The sequence below is a fragment of the Poecilia formosa genome, unplaced genomic scaffold, assembly GCF_000485575.1.
Source record: "Poecilia formosa unplaced genomic scaffold, Poecilia_formosa-5.1.2 Scaffold1, whole genome shotgun sequence".
Classification (NCBI taxonomy): Eukaryota; Metazoa; Chordata; class Actinopteri; order Cyprinodontiformes; family Poeciliidae; genus Poecilia; species Poecilia formosa.
In genome coordinates this window covers 4,610,343-4,626,206 of record NW_006799940.1, presented here as the reverse complement: position 1 = coordinate 4,626,206, position 15,864 = coordinate 4,610,343, and the positions used below count along the sequence as shown (strand labels likewise).

General features: G+C 39.8%; 1 protein-coding gene and 1 long non-coding RNA gene across 3 annotated transcripts in view; one reads left to right on the top strand and one right to left on the bottom strand.

Moving 5' to 3' along the window:
* Positions 1 to 9,088, bottom strand: part of LOC103134310 (glutamate receptor ionotropic, kainate 2) — a 32,044-nt gene extending 22,956 nt beyond the window's left edge. Inside the window, exon 1 of one of the 2 annotated variants that reach the window (XM_007546498.2) lies at positions 8,421 to 9,088. In XM_007546498.2, the coding sequence (XP_007546560.1) occupies positions 8,421 to 8,544 (124 nt within the window). In that variant the 5' untranslated portion in view covers positions 8,545 to 9,088. The remainder of the gene's footprint in view (positions 1 to 8,420) is intronic. The other variant, XM_007546506.2, reaches the window with a different exon arrangement.
* A 5,762-nt stretch (positions 9,089 to 14,850) lies between these two features.
* Positions 14,851 to 15,461, top strand: LOC107833715 (uncharacterized). The gene is made up of 2 exons (XR_001659481.1): positions 14,851 to 15,294; positions 15,378 to 15,461. It is a non-coding gene; the product is annotated as an uncharacterized LOC107833715 (long non-coding RNA).
* The last annotated feature ends 403 nt before the right edge of the window (positions 15,462 to 15,864 follow it).

The window sequence follows — 15,864 nt, the reverse complement described above, 5'->3', positions numbered from 1 at the left end:
AATAATTGATGCATATTCATACCACCATGAAGTAAATGGTTATGAAGTCCAATGCATTAGCCTAATAGAGTTCAATCGAGAAAATACAGAGTAAGCATGCACTCTTGCACCTATCGCTAATGTACAGTTTCAGAACTGAAAGGCGGTATGCTACGATTGTTTCTTCTCAAGAAACTAATCACAGATACCTAAAGCAGCTGGATTTACTGCAAAAGTTTTGCTCTTTTTTTTTCTTTTTCTTTTTTTTTTAGATTTATCACTTTCCGTCCACAAACTTCAATATATTTCTGGATTGTTGTATGAGATAGATCAACAAAAAGTAATGTAAACAAAATTGGAATAGAAGAAAAATTTTTTTTTTTCATCTTTCAGACACACACACAAAAAAACTAGACATCTGAAAATGTGATAAGCCTTTGTGTTCTTCCCCTGGACTCAATGGTTTGCAGAACCACCTTTCACAGCAATTACAGATCTTTTGTGTTACGTTTCAACCAGTTTTGCGCATCTAGAGAGTCAGCTTTTTTCCCCATCCCTTGCAAAATCGCTCATTCTCCATCAGATCAAATGGAGCGTGGCAGTGTTTTGCAATTTTGAAGCCTGACCACAGATTCTTAATTCAATTTCCTTCTGGACTTTGACTGGTCCATCCTAACACATGGATATGCTTTGATCATTGTTGATTTTTTTATTTTTTTTATTTTTTTATGTTTTGGCCTTTCTTGTTGGGAGGTGAAATTTTAAAACTTTTTGTAACCGCTGACAGTTTTCTTTCAGCAGTTGCTTTCATCTACTATTATTGTATTTGTATTATTCAAAAATAGACCAAAGCTTAAAACAATAGAGTCTTCTACAATTTCACAACTGTAACATTTAGGTGCAACAGAATACATTGGGCTTTGGACAGTTTAACTTCAAATATGCTTTCTTTTTTTCATAGGGCTGAAAGTGGTAGCTGCTAACTACCAAATAGACGAACAACACTTGGACAAAATGTGACGTCTCTAAAAGGCTGTAAATCTTAGAACAATTTAACATAAGGTTAGTACTTTTCAGGCTACGCTTTTAAGGCTCATGCTAAACATTATCTAAGGCAACTCCAACGTTTCCGACACCGGCTAATGCTCTCCTGGCCGTTTTAGGTAGGCTGCCACATTTTGGTGAGTCTAATGTTGTGCCATCCCTTTTCCAGTTTTGAATGATGGTTGTAACTGTGCTCCTTGAGATGTTCAAAGAATGGAGTACTGCTTTAGCTAACACTGCTTTAAGCTTCTTACAAAAATTGTTTGTTCCTTGGTTTTTGTGGTCCAGTATTTTTTCCACTAATGCAACAAAAAAAAGAAAAAGAAAAAAAAAAAAACACACACAAGGCATCCGCAAAACAGCCATACTTATGCTGAGGTGGGCACTGTTTATTCATTCAGTGACCTCTGAAAGCAGTTAATTGCATTCTTTATCTGCGGTATCAGAGAAAAGGGAGCTGAATGCAAATTTACACGACACCGTTTGATTTTTATTAGGACATTTAAAAGAACATTAAGAATGGCTGAAAGTGAACGAAATCAGATAACTGTAGATTTTATCTTGATTAGAAACTGCGGGAAAATAAGATTACTTCATAAATTGTCAATCATTCAAGGAGAAATGTATTCCTGGCGCAATTACGCACACTTGCAGCACACGTCTACGTTTGCTTTTCGCATGTTTGTTTACCTTTTTTTCCTTTCCCACAGATGGGAACCCGTGATACATGAAAGAGGGTGGCATCTGGGACTTTGCATTGCTTATTTGTTTTTCACTGCCTGATTCTTTCTCTACTTTTTTTTTTTTCATTATTCCCCGTAGCAGCGTTTCGATTCGTATTGATTTCCACCATTTTACAGTTGGTTGAGACACACAGCTAATAAAGGCTAATAAAAACACATCCCCAGCTTAATTTTTCAAAGCAACAAGGACATTAGTGTTACCGACGTGTTTCTCTTCTGTTAAAGCCTTCTCATCTGTATCTGTAGTCGCAGGCAAATTTGCAGCTCTCTTAATACGATTCCGCTGACATTTATTCAGAGATGCAGTGCATGACTCTTGGCCTCCCACCACATTTCCACAGCAAACTCCTCTCTCCTTTTCTGTCTCTCCTCGCGAAAAGCCATAAGAAAACGGCAATAACGGACCAGAACTGCGAGTGGGCTGAGAGTGGACTGCTCTGAGGCAAACTAATCTATCTTTACTCTGTATCTGCTGCCCTCAACACTCACTGTTTTTCTTTTCACTCACACTCTACAGCCCCTCTCCACCTTCCCAACAAAAAAAAGAAAAACTCTGTTTTTTTTTTTTGTTCTTTTTTTTCACACCCCTCCATGACATCAATGTATGCCACCATCTCCCTTTGAGGAACATTGAGAAGGACAGTTCTGCATGCATTAAAAAGAATGCAAACACTCAAAAAAAAAAAAAAAAAGTCTTCCATGCTAGTGCTCTCAGCTCTGACCTTCAGTTAGCTTTAAGCGGGACAAAGGCACTCTTCTCAAGGGACATTTCAGAGAACAATTGCACATGTAACCCTTAACCTTAGCACTGGAATTCATGAGCGATGATGACAGTGAGTGAAAGGCTGCGAAAAGTGAAAATCCAACACAGGAGTGAAGCCAACAACAAGAGAGAAGCACAGGTCTCGTGTGTATTCTATTTGATATGCAAAAAAAAAAACTGAAAAATGGCTGCAGACAAGGTCAATCAGCTGAAGCCACCTCCTATGTAAATAATCTTTTAAAATGACACTGGTAAATCTGTGAAAATGGCTTAATTCTTAGCACAGCAAGAAAACTAATTTCATACCTCACGGATATTTGCCATTTCAAAACGGTAACAATCTGCACCCCAGAATTAATCAGCGTCGAGGTTTTTCGTAGCCGAGGCATGACAGCGAGACCTTCAAAGAGTCGGGACTGTAAACATGTTTTAGAAATCCATCTAGATAGTTCTCTGCTTCGAGTCCACGTGTGGTGCTGCATGCTAATGTGAGACAGATCTCCTCTTTGTTCTTGAAACCCACAGTGGGTATTTTTAAACCATGGAAATCATTTGCCAGCAGAGATAGTTTCACATTTCTATAAGCCACAGCGAGGCCAAGTGACACATGAATATTTTAAGCAGCTTTGTGCGTATTTAAATGGGTTCGCTGTGAACATGCTGGCAGCGGGCCAGGGCGCTGGGTGTTATCCATAATTCTTACAATCCCGAACTCAACTCCAGCCTGCCGATACTCCAGACTGGCAGAAACCGAAAGCAAATAAAGTCAATTAGTGATCAGCTCCTCTTGAATTTGTTCCCACCATTCTTTCTCACCCTGAACATTTAGCCTCGCCATAAATCAGTTCACAGGACGGAGCCTCTTTATAATTAGAAATGCAATAAGAGATCCCATATCACAGTGCAGACATAGTGAGGGAGGTCAGGGAAAAAAAAAAAAAAACACCTTCTCTTTTTTCACCAGAGGGGATTTTTGTCTTTTGGCAGTTGACTGAAAGAAAATAATTGATTTTTTTTTCCTTTCTTCAAAATGAAAAATAATGATTGCATTTCTGTCTGAAATATATCCAGCATATGTCTATACTAAGAAAATGTAAACAGAACGTGTAGAGAAAGAAAGAGCATTTATGAGTCAACAATGATTTCACCAGCAGCTGACAGCCCAGAGACAAATTGGTTTTGCCAATGCTGTTTGCAGATGGCAGCGATAATACTATCACTCAACGTCACAGTCACTGGCAAGCTGAGGGCCATATATATATAAGCTGAGGGCCATATATATATAAGCTGAGGGCCATATATATATAAGCTGAGGGCCATATATATATATATATATATATATACACACAAAGAAACGGCTACATTTTTGGATATGGAGGAAACATATCAGGATAACTCAGCAGTATCTGCTAACACCAAATATGTTGAGCTGCTACATGTGTGAATAGAATAGAACAGAATTTTATGTGACCCTAAATTTTAAAATTTCTTGGCAGTGAATTAACAGTTAATCCGTCGATTTTATTTTTAAGCCACACTTCGTACTGAAAGCAGCTCAATGTGCTGTACGGAATTAGCAATAATAAAGTCAACTAGAAATGTGTGGAGACGCTCAGTTAACATTATGTTATTCTATAATTTACAAAGTTAAAATATGCAGGCATGAATTCATGTGAAATGTATGTCAAAAACTGTGCACCTGTATTAGATTCAACAGACTTTCCATATACAAATTGGCTGTGCACAAATATATATATATATAAAATTTTTTTTTTTTTTTTTTTTTTTCAAAAAATAATTTAAGGAATATGGCTGTTTCAAACTTTACTTCAAACCTGAATTACCACTTTTTCAAATTAAGTTTATACGTTAAGTTTGATAATTGCTGCACATAAAAACACTTAAGCAATTCTGCCAAGAAGAGTGTTAAAAGAGCAATAAAGCTGCAGCTTAGCTTGCAGATTAATCCAGTGCACATTTTTTTGTTCAGCTGCCTGTGTGAGTAAAAAAGCGGCACGTCTGACTGTGGTGACTGCTCAGGTTGAAAGTGATATTTTCTTCTGGATCCAGAAGACCCTTAGCAGCTCTGCAAAGTGTTACTTGGTGGGTGTGTGTCTGTCAAAGAGAAAATCTACTCTTACCGGGTGTTTGGTTAAATCTTCTGTAAACCCTTTTACACACTGAGCATCTTCCACGTTTTTAAGTGACAAACATTAAACACAAAAATCAAATTCGGTGTGGGAATAAACTCTGCTACCTCGCCTGCAGCTGGTGGCCCCCCAAAAAACATTTCTCTCTCTCTCTCTCTCTCTTTTTTTTTTTACCCATTTCTTTTTTATTTTCCTCTGACACTTGTCACTCTACCCCGGTGAGCCCGATGCTGTGAATACAAAAGCCTGACTGGGCTGTGGTGCTACAGTGTGTAAAGGTTTCAGTCTGACAAGAGAACAGCAGTTCCACAATGCGAGCTGCCTGTCTGGACAGAATGTAGCAAGGGGGCAAGGAAGGAAACAAGCAGACTCGGGGGAGCTGACCTCCTCGTTCAGCCGGCCTCCTGCAGGAGCAGCTGGGATTATCCTGCTGAGTAAGCACATCTTGCAGTACAAGAAAAGGCTCTGGAAATGACTCCTGCTTCACCTGAGGGTTTTCTTTGTTGCATTTCTTCTCGTTCTGACATGTACATTTTAGGTTTTTCAATAGAATTCTTCATACACACATATGCAAATGACGACATTCTCCTCCTAGCAATAGATAATGAACCAGTAAGCACGAACGTAACAAAACGTGACTGAAAGCACTGTTCAGCAACAAGCAGTTGTGCCGAACATATGTGTCTCTGTCCCTGGTTCTGAACAGAAGCTTTAGTTGTTTTTTTTTTTTTTTTATTCCTTTCAGAACCACAGACAGAGACAAGCTAAGGGTTTAACTCAATTCCAGCCGTGTTACATGCAACTAGTTGAGGGGGGAAAGGAATCAAGCATGAGCTTTTACCTTAGAGCAAAAGATCGCAGTGGCATGAATAATGTCTTATCTCGCCTGGTCATGTCTATGTCAGAACTGATGCCAGATGCCCTGCGGAATTTTTTTTTTTTTTTTTTTTTCAAGCTTAGCAGAGGCGACAAGTTCAGCACAGCAGGTACAGATAAAAATATTGTGAATTTAAATTGAGTTTGGCTTCATGCAATCTTTGATAAAGCATACATACACCATAAAAGCATTTCCGGATGGTTTTAAAGTCAAGCAAGTCAAATTACTTAATCAAGCGTATTTAAAACATGTTTTTCGGAAATTGAATCTTAAATAATCCCTCAAATCTAACCACACTACATTGTTATGGTAACTACCTTAAATGTACCTTAGAATTAGATTTTGCGCTGAAGTTGCTGGTTTGCTCAATCTCTGTTTGTTGTCTGGTGTCTCAGAGAATTATAACAATAATATGCCTGATATGGGTTTATTGTTTGTCATAATTTATGAATACTGACTCAACAGAGCTTACCATGACAATCGTGTTTAAGAAACTTTCTGAGTTGGAGCAAAAATTTAAGTTAACATTGAGTTTTGCTAGCTAATGTAGCATCAGTGGTAATGCTAATGTCAAACTTGCTAACAATCTGTGTTTCTTAGTCCTGAGGTTAGCATAGCTAAAAAAAAATTAGATCTTAGGTGTGGTTGTCAGAGAAAATGCTTCCATGCTCTCCTGTAAGAATACACATTAAATCTGTACTAGTAATTTCAGTAATATTTTAGTCATGAAAAATTATTTCTTGTTTTTTTCTTTTAGAAAACATGGAAAACAACATAGCTTTGTGGCAGAAACAACCCTTTCCATATAACTTGACTACTGTAAAACTGTATCATTATTAATCAGGTGTGCACTGGTGAAACTGTTAGAATTGAACAAATACATGCCTTACATATATATATTTTTTTTTTCAATAGATTTTAGAAGATTTTGGACTGTTTTCAAACCAGTTGAAGTTGGAAAACAACTTAATTTTCTTCTTCCAAACTTTTTAAAGTTGTATCCATTTTCGATAGATTCCATATAAATATTTCAGCCTTATTATTTTCTGATATACAAGACAAATGACAATAACAATCAACTAAACCAACAACTTTATCTGAATTGAGATCTGAATGTTTGGATAGAATTTATTACCAGTACAAAGTAATCACCTTTACACAATACATTTAAAAGCAAATACGTAAGCTGAGGATATAAATTATTTGTATGGTTTATGATTAATATCCCCCCAAATGTATTTTTGTACTGTTTGGTCATTCTGAGATTATGGGTTTTAAATGTATATTAAGTAAGAAAAAAATATATATATATTTGGGGTTGAGTTACGTTAAATAGATTTAAATACTGTGTGTTGGTGTTTATTAGCTATGTAGGGTGGATTTTTTTGGACTTTCTAATGATTGATGAAATATAAATGAACAAATATTGACTGTTATGTCTTAACTTGAGGCTCAAAATAGAATAATTAAAAACAAATTGAATTAAATTAATTAATCACAGTTTGTAGAATTTAACCACTTAGTTTAACTATGTACTAAAATACACAGTTTCCACTCAGAAATAGTGATTAAAATATACACAAAAAGGATTTGTGGATTATATTACACAATTGTATTAGCAAAATTCTGTGTGTGGTTTGGTTTGAATGGTAACTACACGTCTCTTTTAAGCGTAGCATTTTTGATTTGGCCATTTCCCCCCCACACTTTATCAATGTACTGAACAAATCAAGCGTAACGTTCCTGATTTGGCTCATTTTTTCCGCTTTATCTCCAGTCGACGGACTGTTTGAAAACTATCTTAAATAAATCCCAGAGTTGATGCCGGGCGTCTGTCAGGCAAATTGTGAGACTGGAAGCCACTCAGTGGAAAGAGAATGCAGCAGGAAGAAGAGCACTTTCCGTTGCCATAGCGGCGGCAATCGTGGACGTCGCCTGACTCTTAAGCAGGACCCCCCACGGGGGGAGTGGATGAGAATATTAGGGAGTTTGTTGTCAACACTTGATGACATCCGCTTTCTGTGCAACTCCGATGTGTTTTCCGTAAATACAGCGACTGGGTGGAGAGGCAAGAAGCCCTCTCCATCTCCATCCTGAGAGATGAGGATCTAATTAGGCACCAGTAAGAAGTCTGGAGAGGTCTGATTTCGGCTGCTTTACGCGCACATGCGTTACGTTGAAGTTACGAGCCGATAAATACAAAAGTGGCAACCGCAGCCAACAACATTAAATACTTGCTTGCCAGTTTCCATAAAGTTAAAGTGAGCTGAAGGCAAATTCTCCAAGTCGGTTTAAATTACTGTCCGAGTACATGCAGAAACCCCGGGAATATCTTTATATGAGAGGCGCTTTAGTGGAATTAAACCTGAAAAGCACCACAGGACGCAGATAGATTGTATCTTCTCAGAGCCCCGGGGCTGATGTTTACATCTGAAACCTTCACTGCAGCGGGCATGCTGTGGAGTGGGGGGTTTAAAGGGCCAAGGAGATGCGGGGATGCCCGGCTGGGTACCTGTTAGAAAATATAAGCCCCAAAGCGGTGCTGCTTGAGTTTCATTTGCAGTCAATAGCCAGGAACTGTTGCATACTAGCACAGCATTACAGTACGGTCTTTTAAGAGTTAGTGTGGCTTCAAGTTTGATGAAAGACCCAAGCATTTTCTCGATGGAGTTCAGGTCGTGATAAAACTCTTAAGCTCTAAATATTTATATGGTGAAGTGAAGTTGCAAAGCATATGACTAAAACGATACATTTCACAAAGTGCATCCTCAAATTTCCACTCAAAATACGAGCAACAGACAAGCGCACAAGACATCCGATCAGTGTGGCCAGTAGACTTTGTAACAGATTGTACGTTTTCTCACCAAATCTTAGAACGTGCGGCATCCCGCGAGTGTATCCAAGAAACAGCAGCAGAAGCGGGATCAGCCTGAGGTTGAACCTGATAGCGAGACCGGTTATCATCAGATGATGGGAGGTAATCTTCATGATGTTTTCAAAGCAAATGCACAGTGGATAATTCCTCCCCGGTGCGCGGCGGGCTTGATTCCCCCGTGATTCTTCTACGGCTGTTGGGCAAAGGCAGGGGTATCGGCGGCCCTGGATGTGCAAGATCACGGCATGGTCACTCGCGCTTTCCCCAAATCCATTCGCGATCCCGGCATAATTCCGTCACTCCTGTCGTCCGTCTCCCTCTTCACTGCGCTAAGAAACGGCAATCCTCGGGGTCGAGGGATGATGGGACATCCATGTCGAAGGGTACGGATCCGGCGTGGAGGAGGGGGAGCCCGGGCACGGGCTTTAGGTGAGGCTACTGGAGAGCGCCAAGCAGAGGATACAGCAGCGATATGCAGCCCCCCTATGAGGCTCTCTGTGTTGCTTGCTCTCCCATTATACTGCACTGCTGCACAGCCTCTGACGTCGAGCCAAGGTTGGTGCTGTGAACGCGCACCACAAAGACGGAAAGCGTGAGTGAGCGAGAGGGCAGAAGAGAGAGAGAGAGAGAGAGAGAGAGAGAGAGAGAGAGAGAGAATGAGATGGACTATCCACAGAGGAAAAATGCAAAAAAGGAAAAAGAGAGAGGAACGAAGTATCAATAAAGAGAGGGGATTGAGTGGGAAACCTAATTAATTCCACCTTTATAGCAGTTTCTCTGCCTCCCTACAACTTGGCGCCAAGCACTTGAAGAACTGTTGGTGAGATGGGCGGATATGCAAAGTACGCACATGGCCCTGTGACTGAAAAGCTTCTTCTGATTCCAAAACTATCATCTGATGTTTATTTATTTACCCCCCCTGCCCCCCCCCAAAAAAAGTCCTCCTTGGGAAATTCAGTGTGGTGACAAAACATATGCTCATCACCAGTTTGAGATGTGACCATTGTTATGTAGTTGATATTCCAAATTGTGTTTTGCAGAAGTTTTTACAACCAGAAAAGCTTTTTGACATTTTGTCTTGTTAAAACCACAAGTTATGTGTTTTATTCAGAATTTTTTTTGTAATACTCCAAAGCTAAGTGGGCTTTATTGAAGTAGAATAAAGGATTGATCCATTGTCCATTGTCTAAACGCTATTATCTGAAACATCTTCAATCTTTATCTCCAGCAGCCATTGGGTAAGAAATGATACATGCATAGATTTTTTATTTTTTTTAATCTGTTTACAAATTAAAATCTTAAATGTGTGGTGTGCACATGTATTTAGCACTGTCAAGTGTTTGATAGTGAGCATACTTGAAGGTTTTTATAGTATGTGTCTCCCATCTTTATACGTCCGGAGTCCAAAATGTCATTGAATACTCTTTGTTAAATAACTCGAGGTCAGTGAGATTGGCTGGATGGTTTTGTGTGTACCCCGTCATTCTTGCTGAAGATGTTGTGTTCAGGGTGACACAGTTGGTTTTCTAACCAGGGACTTTTTCTATGTAGACCAAAAAGTGTATTTTTTGTTTAATTTCTTCTTTGTGGCTAATTTCAAATCGACTTGTTGTATCTTGTTCAACCTTTCTGTAAAGACCAGATTTGTGTCGACAAGCTCCAATCTGAGCTGCGGATCTGTACTGCTCATTCATAGTTAAAGTGGGGCTCTGGGCTGCTTCTCTAATCAATGGCCTTGATTAACTCTGTCCTTGCCCTACATGTCAGTTCAGATGAACAGTCACAAATTTGCAACTGTGCCACGCTGTCTTGACTTTTAAATATCGGATTGACCTGAACTCCCCCCGATGATCAAAGTTTGGGATATTGTTCGGATGTTGTCTAGCCAAGCTTTACACCTCTCTACAACTATCCCTGACCTGCGCAATCTGTACTTCATCTTCATGACACTACAGACCTTGAGGCCTTCAAAAAAACAGCTGTATTTACACTGAGACTAAATTACGCACAGCAGAACTGCACTCTAATATCATAGTGCACAGTAACTTAATGTGTTGAATCAGATTTTAGGGGATGAATCCAACTGCATTCAGCCCCACATATAGCATCTTCTTAAAATTCACAGAGGTTTATTGTTCCTTAAATGACAAAATGTAAAAAAAAAAAAAAAGAAGCTTAAAGGGTATATGTTTGCAAGGCACAATAGGTGTGTTCCTGATTGTTTATTCATCATTGAGCTCCATTGAAAGAGACATCGTAATTCTAGATGCCGAAGCAGGCAAACAATAACCTATAATGACTTAGGTTGTCTTCACATCTGGGAAAGATAAAGTAGCCTATACAGCAGATGTTTTGCTGAAAAACAGCACTCCAGACTATAAATGTCAGCCACTCAGCTTTGTAGGCCTACTTCATGTTTGTTGCCATTCACAAATTCCCTGTCAAAATCCCCTTTATGGGATTTCAATAAGCAATCCTTCTACCCAGCAGTGTGGGAGGAGTGGAATGGAACCAGTTAAAATTGGCAGAACCACAAATCTGTCATGTCGACAGAAGATGCCGGAAGGGTTGAATTTTTTTTAACATATGCAAATATCTTTACTTAAACTTAAAAGCCTCTGAGGCAACAAAGTTCAGTTTTTGAGAATGAGGAATTCTCCCTATATGAACAGGTATTTCTAGCATGGGAAAAGATTACAGATGCTGGCCATTTTTACGACTATCTTTAGAGTCTATAATACCTCTTATCTGATTAAAGCTTTTTTTTAAAAAAAAGGCTGAGCTGCGTTACATGTCTTTGCGGCGAGGAGATGCATATCTGTCGCTCTTGTGTGGACTATCTGGATGCACCTTCTCAGTGCCCGCCCCCGTGACCAGCTCTTCATAGGCCAGTGCATCAGCTGGAAGCAAAGGTACAGCAGCACACCTCCGCCCTGAGAGGATGGATGGCTATTTAATCCCTGTGGGGAAGTGAAAGAAGCTCTTTGATCGGTGCCACCATGGTCCAAGTGTGGATGAACACAGTCATTGTGAGGTTTAAGTGTGAATGACTTCCCTGTGAGTGAAGAAACACTCTAAATAAAGCCTATCAGTATTTATAGGTGGCCCACAGTGTATTTAAATGATGTTTGGAGAGTTAATCACTGATTTAAAATATCCACTAACATGTTACCGAAGTAGGCTCATGCAGTGGTTATTCTGGCCGCTTGTTTATATTTATTTCCCTGCAGCATTCCAATTATAATGCAACCGTTTGAATAAACTCGTCATCACTGCTTTTTTTTTTTTTTTTTTTAATTTTTGCTGAAGTGCTAGAGCGCTGTACTTCACATGATCTGTCAAATCCCCCTAACAAATACCAGCAAATGCATTTAACAGTGGAGAGGGCGCTTGTATGAGCTAAAGGAAAAACGAAGTAATTACATGGAATCAAGTAGGTGGTGTGAACATTGACTTTGAACCTGTGTCGGGGTGCGTGGGTCTGCACACCAGCACTCTGAAGTGTGTGAATATCAAAGAGAATGGCACTCATCATGCTACCATCTGGACCATTAGCATAATTATGGAGAAATTCTGGGTTTTCATATAAGTCAGCAGAGCTTAGACAGCATGAAAGGAATCCTTATTGAGCTCCGAGAAAACACGTCTAGAGAAGCCAAGAAAAGCAATACTTAAAAATCTACATTCCTGGCTATATTTCAAAATAACAACATGTTTATGTCCTTATGTTGCTGAAAGGAAGTTTTGTAGTGATAAAAAGCTAATTCATGTCATCTCAACACAAGAGGTTTAAATATACAGTGTTTTCTGGGTGCGAGTCATTTAGCAGCAGTCTTCTGTCTTCACTTGCTGTTATAGATCATTGTGACGTCTACTTGAAGAGGAAAGACCTTTTACTTTTTGAGCAACCTTTTGTTAAAATGGATTGGATAAATTTGATCGTTCTCTCTAGCTATGATGTTATAGAAACCCTATTGAACATAATAACTACTTTGTCTCGCTCTGCTTTTTATCCTAATAATTTCCAATTATGCATCATCTTCAAATATTGTGACTAACTTTATGTTCTGTCTTATTTCTCCCTCTCCACAGAAGGTGCACCCAGTCCAGTGTTTTGGTCTTTAGACATAGATGGGCCTGTTGGCTGAGCTATTGCTGACAATATCTTTATTTTCTACCGAGAATACACTTTGTAGTGTCTTTCTGTGAATAACTGTGTCTCTCTCCTGGATAAATGCCTTCAAGTGCCTACTTCTGCCACTGACTACAAATACTTTTTTCTCATCCCATAGTTTATACCACCGTCCAGCTCATCTGTTTAGCTGTGTGACTCTCCAAGAAAACATTTAAAGAGCTAATGCTCCCATTAACTTTGTCTTTTTCTTTGCCATAGAAAGTACTATTGGACCTGCGCGACTGTGTTTTTAGTCTTTCTGTTTTGTCCTCTCATAGCTTGAGCTCTTTGCAGTAGATGGGTACTCACACAAAGCTGAGTTCTGCCGGAGGTCTTTTCCTGTTAAGCAGGAGTAGTTCCTTTCCAGTGTCACCACATGACTTCTTAATGTGGAGAGTTGTTGTAAAGTGAACAACTCTGCAGTTGACTGCTGTTAAGTATAGAAAAAGCGCTAGCATTAGTAACGGAATGTAGTAATAATACATTTCATTGCACTGAGTTATAACTTGGATTTACTTAGTATGTACGTAGTTGAATGTGAATCTTTGTATACGACTAGGTTGATTTAGTTATAATTCTGCTTAAAAAAGGAATTTCTGTCATTGAAATGCCTTTGATATTTGATTGTATTTAATGATATCCATTGTAAACATGAGTTATGTAAATACACAGAATTTATTTAAATTGAATTAAATCACGCCCCTGCATTAGCTGATTGATTCATCTGTGTGTAATGCAATTTAATCATTTCGTAATCACAAGAAAAAGCTTATTTTCCCGACATAATGTGCTGGGTTCTGAAATGCCGTCAGGTATGAGTGGAGCTTCAAACCATATATGGGTTTTGATCTAACAAATATTTAAGAATGAACAGATTTGGATCACAAAAACAGAAAGAAGTTGTCACATAGGAGATGGGGAACTTCCAGCCATCGAACTAGGTTTAGGGTAGTGGCGACATTGGCTAAAGTGAGCCAAATATCCTGTCATTGTTTGGACAGACCACAAGAATCTGGGCTACCTGCAAGAGGCTAATTGTCTCAACCCGAGCCAGTCACCATGGTCACTTTTCTTGTCCTGTTTCAATTTTATAATGTCTTATAGGCTGGGTTCCAAGAGCACTAAGCCCAATGCTCTTTCTTGACAATTTTCTCCAGACAATGAACTAACAGTCGCCTCTGTCATCCCACTTCATTTATCATGGTGGCCCTTTCATGGAATCCATAGAAACTAGGTTTTGGAGGCTCAACTTTCGGAGTCAGAACACGGGGCCGGGCCTATGTTCCCTCTGCTCTAAGGTCCAGACTCATTTATTGGGCACACACAGCTAATACCTCAAATCCAGGTCTCGAGGGCCAGTGTCCTGCAACATTACACGTGTCTCTGCTTCAACATACCTAAAACAAATAATGGCCCCATTATTTGTTTTAGGTAGGTACCAATTTAAAATCTGATTCCAGTGTGTTGGACCTTGGACACATCTAAGAGTTTCAAGACACCGGCCCTTGAGTAAAGAGCTATGTACTTGTCTATCATATCCATGGTCACATATGTCAATGATCTACCATCTCTATTTAACTATAATAGATTGCTCATCTAAGGCTTGTCACTTCATTATATTAATCTCTCATAAGCTCTTGAAACAGCTCAGCTCCTTGTAAAACGTTGTTTTCTGTCTTCACAGGATGCCCCAAGAGATTTTATCAGAGTGAGGACCACCGTTCATCTCTTGGGTCTGTTTACTTCTGCTCTTGCAGCCAGAGTTCCTGTCAATTCAAGAGACTTGCAGCACTTCAATACCTAAGACATGACTTTCCACCAGAGACATGACTCCCAAATATTTTCATGAGAAACTTTCCCCCAGATTCATTGGTCCCTTTGACATAACCTCTGTGCTGAGCCGCATCTCTGTTCGTCTCAAGCCACCTGAGAGTCTATGGATCCAACCAGTATTTCATATTTCTTTGATAAAACCTGTGGTATGAAGTCCTTTGTGCCCTCCTTTCAGACCCCCCTCCACCTGCTCGAGATATTGGTGGGTTCTCTGCTTTCTCAATCAGATGGATAATGGATGTCCAGTGCTGTGGGAGGGGCATCCGGCACCGATTCGACCTGGAGGGTTACAGTCCTAAGGAGCTGTTCTGGGTTTCTCACTCCCTCATGTTGGATCCCCAGTTGATCCGTGACTTTGAGGCTTCTTGTTTGTCATGTTTGTCTGGGCCACCAGGTGGCAGCCTTTGGATTTGGGTGTGTGTGGCAATCTTTCATATAGTTAGACCTCTGCTAGTGAGCAGCCCTGATTGTAGTGCGGCCACTGATGATATAAGGATCTGCAACACAACCACTGTTATCTGTCACTGTTGTTTCTAACCTGTCAGAATTGATTTGTGCCTCTCCTAGTGTTCTTTTGAGTAACTTAGCAAGTTTGTGAAGATCAAGTTAAGATTCATCTCCAGCCATGCATACCTTTGCTCTCTCATCTCAGAAAATGTTCAGCCACCTGCATGCGCTCAAGCAAGAACCTGTTTGGAACAAACCTGATCCGCATTGTTTTCTGCAGCTCTAGTCCCACCTGCCTGCTTGCTCCCCTCTGGTCAGTTTTTGAACCTCAAAGACTCATCTCAAGTCCATCAATCTCCTTCACCCAGATCCCTCTCACCGCTCTTTCTACCTGCAATTGTAAGGAACTGTAAGCATGTTTCCCCTCAAAGAAAAAATCCACTGTCAAATGCATCTCTAAACCTGCTGCTAACCTGTCTTCTCTTCCACCAGACAAATCCTCAACCTGTCCTAGAAAAGAATGCCTTCAGTCATTAACTTAGTTTTACATATTGTAAGTAAATCCTTGTGCTCCCACCTTGCTGCAGAGTGTGATTTGGATGTGGGTCAGAAAGATGCCATCGGACACGACAAGAAGATCTTTGCTACTAGTCATAAACTCCAAACTTTTTCTTTCTACCACAACCAATAAATATGTAACAACTCTGTGTGACCTAGCTACACAACAGGGACATATGGGAGTGGCAGACTGCCACACTGTAATACTGAACTGAAACCCCGCTCCTCTAGTTTGTTGTTGCTAATAGGAAAATACCCCTGTGCCGTTTGACGGATGATCTTTTATTTGCATCCACCATCACACTGTCATTTTTGAAGGAGAGCACAAATTAGAGGAGTTCATACACTCACTTGTAACCCACAGAGACATCTGTGTGAACTGGCTGGTGCGTTTATTCCAACTCCATTCACAGAGCAGTTA